This window comes from Rhinolophus sinicus, chromosome 17 (assembly GCF_057876585.1).
Source record: "Rhinolophus sinicus isolate RSI-liver-muscle chromosome 17, RSI-T2T, whole genome shotgun sequence".
Taxonomy (NCBI): domain Eukaryota; kingdom Metazoa; phylum Chordata; class Mammalia; order Chiroptera; family Rhinolophidae; genus Rhinolophus; species Rhinolophus sinicus.
In genome coordinates, this window is record NC_142517.1 from 160,131,373 (window position 1) to 160,137,372 (window position 6,000).

The 6,000-nt window shown below is 43.8% G+C and overlaps 1 protein-coding gene across 1 annotated transcript in view; it reads left to right on the forward strand.

Annotated features, from left to right (window-relative positions):
- GORASP2 (golgi reassembly stacking protein 2) overlaps positions 1–5,540 on the forward strand; it is a 30,362-nt gene extending 24,822 nt beyond the window's left edge. The window contains exons 7-10 of the mRNA XM_019727409.3: positions 392–515; positions 1,458–1,544; positions 2,843–2,953; positions 4,407–5,540. Of these exons, the coding sequence (XP_019582968.2) occupies positions 392–515; positions 1,458–1,544; positions 2,843–2,953; positions 4,407–4,747 (663 nt within the window). The 3' untranslated portion in view covers positions 4,748–5,540. The remainder of the gene's footprint in view (positions 1–391; positions 516–1,457; positions 1,545–2,842; positions 2,954–4,406) is intronic.
- The last annotated feature ends 460 nt before the right edge of the window (positions 5,541–6,000 follow it).

The following is a 6,000-nucleotide window of genomic DNA, read 5'->3' on the forward strand; positions in this document are numbered from 1 at the left end:
TGAGAATTCAGAGATGAGAATTCAGAGAAGAGGAAAGCGGTGGTCTTATGAGTTGACTAAAATGATTTGGGGATGGCCAGGAAGGAGGAGGAGGAGGAGGGAGTAGAATCTCCTCCTAGGGTGGAAGTAGCTAGAACAGTGTGAAACAGGGTAGATGCCATGTGTCGAGAGACTGGAAGTGGCAGGATGGGGAAATTGTTTACAGTGCTACCTGGTCCTTGGCATGTATCAACATTAGGAAGGAGTGTGTCTGAAGGCAGAAGTGCCAAGTGAAAACTTTGACAGCTGGTATATGATCAAGAAAAGTATCTGCAGGACTGTTGAGAGTCTGTATTTATATTTTCTTGTAAGTAAACTTGAGTAATTTTTTTTTCCTTTCTTTTTTTGGAAGGTCCAGCTGTCCTCAGTTAATCCCCCGTCTTTGTCACCACCAGGAACTACAGAAATTGAACAGGGTCTGTCTGGACTTTCTATTAGCACAGCTCCGCCAGCTGTCAGTAATGTTCTCAGTACAGGTATATAGAAAAATATATTCTGAGTCTATTTGTTTTAAATGATATTCTTTTCTATCTCAAGCTGTAGAATTTTAAAAATTAATGCCAGTATACTTTGAGAACTAATTTGCTCTGCACTGGCAGGCCGTGTCTGTGAAAGTTAGTACTAAATTACACACAGCCAGCATTCAAACCTCTTCCCAATGCACTTTAGACCTTGGGGCTTCTCTTAATATTGTACAAGTTGTAGAGTCAGGACTCGACCTTTAAATGCTGTTTACTTGCTCTGTTTACTCAACCCATGTGTGCATATCCCTTAGGTAGTAGACACTGGAGTACAAAAGTGAGCAGGATGCCATTCCTTTCCTAGGGGCTCAGTCTTGCTCTGGGGACGTGCGTCTATTTCCTTCCTTTTTTTATTCCTTGTTCTACGTAATATACATAGTCCTTTTTCTTTTTTTTTAATAGCTTTATCAAGATCTAATTCACATACCATGAAATTCACCCATTTACAATACACAATTCGTTGTTTTTCTTTTTAATATATTTGCAGAGTTGTGTAATCCACACCTCAGTTAATTTTTGTTCTTAGTTCATGAGCCCAATAGTCATTGACTAGAATTCTTCTGTCCCGTTTCCCAATATCTAAAACAGTTTGCTAATCTAGCCCTACTTAGGTCAAGTATAAACTCTCTTCCAGGGGCCTTAGCTGGGTGGCTTTGCCGAGCCTCCCACCCTCGGCCCAGACCCTGCTAACCAGTCCATTAAGTGCCCTGGGCAGAGTAGCTGGACCAGCTCGGACGCACAGTGGCGTGGCCAGGAACCAGACCACATGAAGTCCCACTGAATGAAGACCTGACCATGGGGGAGGGAAGGGGACTGAACACTGTTTTAGTATCATCTGTTCATTCTTTGTCAACTGAATTTGTGAGACATTTTTTAAAGACTGTGCTTTTATTCTAGGTGTACCGACAATACCGTTATTGCCGCCACAAGTAAACCAGTCCTTCACTTCTGTGCCATCAATGAATCCAGCGACTACATTACCAGGTGAGCAGCAGAAGACTAGAGATGTTCGTTATAATGATAGCGTTACTGATATTTTGCATCTTAAAAAAACTACGACGAAAGTCTGACATCTGTGTGGTAACTTTTGCCTTTTAATCTAATTTTATCTCTGCTGCAACTTTGTGATAAATGAGAGCAAATGTCAACAAGCTGTTAGTCACCATCTAGTTAGCTGCTGAGCCTTGGGCTCCCTACCTACCCCCAGCCAGCGCACCCACACCCTGCGCTCACCCCCACCCTCGTGCAGCATGAGGCAGGAATAAGGAATATGTAGAAGAACAGCTTCTTTTCTTTGGGGCTTTCTAAGTTGTTTATGTGAATACATAGTGTCCTGGAAGAGAGTAGTCCTGATTGGAGTTTTCAGTAGCTCTAACTTTAAGTTAGATTTTAGTTTATTTCTCTTACTGTTCTCAGGGAAGACCAAGGCCCTTTATCCAGTAGATAACGATCAAATATTATGTCAGTGATCGAATATATTTGCATTGTGAGAGCCTTTAATTATATGGCTAAAGATGTCATTACACAAACGATAAGCCGTTAACCCATTAACCAAACACACAGAATGATAACGCAAGTATTATAAAATGTCAACATTTTGGGAATTTGAGTGAAGGTACTGTTCCCCGAAAATAGACCTAGCCGGACAATCAGCTCTAATGCATCTTTTGGAGCAAAAATTAATATAAGACCAGGTCTTATTTTACTATACTATAAGACCTGGTCAATATAATATAATATATAATGTAATGTAATGTAATATAATATATCAGATCTTATATTAATTTTTGCCCCAAAAGACGCATTAGAACTGATTGTCCATCTAGGTCTTATTTTGGGGGGAAATATGGTATATATGGGGATTCTTTATACCAACTGCTTTTTGTAACTCTAAGTCTGAAATTATTTCAGAATTAAAAAATAAAAACCAGAGAGACTATAAACCTCAACCATCAAAGAAATACTCATTTCCTTTCACTATCATACTTGCTGAGCTAAATCAGCCTTCTCTGAAACACTCAGGCCCGATCATTCCTACTCTCGGGTTTAGAAGTATTTGTTTCAACCCTTACCCACTTAGACATCTGATCACTTAGATATAGAAAGACATTGTGCTGAAGTGAGATTTTGTTGTTGTTAATGTTGCTACTGTGTTACCTGCCACACAGTAAGTGGACTTCCAGTTTTCTCACTTGGCAGCGGGTAGTATTTTTGTCATTCCACGAAGATTGAATGTGTTCCGCAGGGGAAATGGTTTACCTCCATTTTTGCCTTCTCTTCAGGTCTGATGCCTTTACCAGCAGGACTCCCTAACCTGCCCGCTCTCCCCAACCTCAACCTCACTGCGCCGCACGTCTTGCCCAGTGTCAGCCTTCCGGAACTCGTGAATGCGGGTATGTTGCCCATCGTGCCTTCCTAGGATCTGTCTAATGAAAGCTTTATCCAGGAAAGCCAATCCTCTATCTCAGTTTTTTTCTGGAAAAGGCAGATCAGTTTAATAAATTTCAGCTGCTTCAAATAAATATTAATCTTTTTTCTTTAAAAAACTTAAAAAGGAAGAGGACGAAGTATACCTTTGCGATTCTCCTCTACCTGGCCGCCTCTCCTCCCCCTTTCTCTTCTCCCTGCATCCTCACAGCTCAAACACCATAAAGGCCAGTTGTAGGAATAAAGACCCATTGTGTCGCGTGGCACTGCTGTAGCTAAATTGAATGGAAAGTGTACGGCTCCCCCAGTGCAGGTGAATGAGCTCCTGTGATTCTCCTTGTTTGAGGCTCTGCCACCCATGGTGTCCATCTTACGTAGCCCAGGCCCAGAAACTTAAGCTGTGAAACTACTACCGTTGCTCATCTGTCTGGGCTTGTTATTTAATAGATATTCTCCATTATTAGCAAATATTATTATAATGAAAACTAGGGAGATTTTAGCGGAAATAGTTAAGTTAGCAGATGTTCAAAGTGTTTACACTCAGATTTCAGGCACTGATGCAAATGAGGCAGCAGAGTCTGCTCTTCGAGTTAATGATTACACAGGTCCCTTTGACTCTGAGATGGCCACATGTCAGGGCTGACTTTTAATTGCTGCTGTGAACTCAAATTAACGTTCACTGTCTCAGCGCTCCCTTTGTCTTTTGTGCCCTGTATTCTTGACTTCTTTATCCTTTGCCCAGATTGAGGGTTTCACCAGCCCAGTGCTTGCCCTGAACCTGTTATACAATCTGCCTTTCCTTTGTTTCTTAAAAAAGTAAAACTCTTTCCCTTTATTCTACATTTTAAGATCATCACAATAAACCCACCAAGTATAATATAAATAGTTATCAATCACAGGGCTTGAGCAGAGGCCGGGTACTTATGGGAGGCTGACGCCGGACTACGTGACAAGCCCCTCCCTCCCACAGCTTTCCCAGGAGGGCTGACTTCTGTGTCTCTTGCTGTCTGTCCCGAGGGCAGCCCTAGCCCAGCTTGCAGCTTCCCTGGGTGAGCAGGAAGGCTCCTGTCCGACACTCAGTGGAGCTGCACTGTCCATCCCCATTGGGAGACTCAGTGCTTCCCAGCGCTGCCTGCCAGGTGAGGTGCAGACCATCCCCACTGGGAGAATCAGTGCCTGAGGCACGGCCTGTGCACCTAGGAGCCTGGAAGCTGGAACCTTTCCTTTGGGCCAGCTGGTCTTACAGTGACCATTTAATTCTGTCCTGGCCTCCAACTGAGGATAAGCAGAGGTGGTGATGTGTTTTCTCTCCTTGGCTTCAGTTTCCTTAATGAAATACAAATAAAAATAGACATGTGACAATGACTACTTCTCTTTTAGTGCTGGGAGGATATGTGATCTATGCCATTTTTGTCCTAGGTTTGCCACCTCTTCCTTCCTTGCCTCCCCGAAACTTACCCGGCATCGCACCTCTCCCCATGCCGTCCGAGTTCCTCCCATCATTCCCTTTGGTCCCAGAGGTGTCCTCTGCAGCAGGTACCGGGGAGCTGCTGCCCTCCCTCCCCCCCACCGGCAGCCTACCCTCCGACTCTGTCACGACCACTGCAAGAGCCGACACCGCCTCCGCACTCACTGTGGATATGATGCTCCCACCTTCCAAGGCGCCCACCGCCGCTGAGGACAGAGCCAGCGAATCTGCCCCAGCCGGCGAGAAGCCTGTGTCTGCGGTAACAGCGGCAAAGGCCTCGGAGTCACCTTAACTGGGAACCACCGTTGCAGTTGGCGTGGTGTGCCGATTTCACCACAGGAGCCAATCTGGAAATGAAAACTAGCATTAATTTCATCCTAGTTTGTACTGTATCTGTAGGCATCCTGTAAATAATTTTAAGGGGAAAACGAAGCAAGAGGACCGGGCCTGTATCCTGCTAAGTCAGGGCAGGCTCGTAGGCCGAGGAGGAAGATGTCGCAAAGTGCTTGTATTTTAAAACAACCAAAAAGAACTGTCCGGGTGGCTGGCTGCCAGGTGTCCACTGCCGTTCTTGGGAGTGTGCCTCTTTGGGAAGGGTGGCGACAGGGCGTCTGCAGTCTCCCTGTCCCCCTGCTGCTCCTCTGTAAGAAAGCGACATGTTTTATGCCTAGTACTCATACACCACATTTCTTGTATTTTGTAAATTGTTTGAGATAATGCGGACCACCTCCCTAACCCCTGAAAGGAAAAGATATTTTCTTTTGGTCTCTATGAGTCACCTCTCTATTAAGGTTTACACGAAATTTCCAACTAAAGATGTTTGTTAAAGTTACACAATGTGCACTATTAATTGAACATCTTTTTATTCAGCCTATATATAGATCCTTGTTTCGAGCTCTCCAAATGACTCAGACAACATTTTGTAACTGCTGCTGTTGCTTTATACGTCCACCATCAAATGGCATTTAAAAAGAAATAAAGGAGACGCTGCGGTTTTAAACCAGAAGGTGGCACTTTGTGGCTACTTAAATTATGATAGCTCTACTGGGAAAGAGTAGATACAGCAATAAACGACAGTCATTTGACTTTTCTTCTTGTGATCCATTTAAATTGCAACTCCTAATTGCCGTGTGTGCACTTTTTACTCTCCCGGATGTGGCATATCTCTAATGTAATTTTTTGTGTCTTAATGTTTGCTTTCTCCTAACTTTTCTACGAGATAAGTGAAATTGATCTATTGAATGAAATTAAATGCGTATTATATCTCTGTTTTGTAACTAAGACGAAAGAGGCTCATCCGTTGCTGACCTGGTGCCGGCATGAGCATCGCTAAGAGAGCAGCACACGTGACTGGCCACCAGCGCTCAGCTGGAAACGAGTGACCAGCAAGGACCCAGAGCCTCCAGTAGGAGGCCCCGCGCCAGCTGATTTTAGATCATAACCATTTCTGGGCCAGGTTTATACTTAAAGCGAAATGACACAAGAAGGCTCCAGATCTAAACAAACATAGTTTCTTCTGTTTGCATTGTAAATATTTCTCAAATA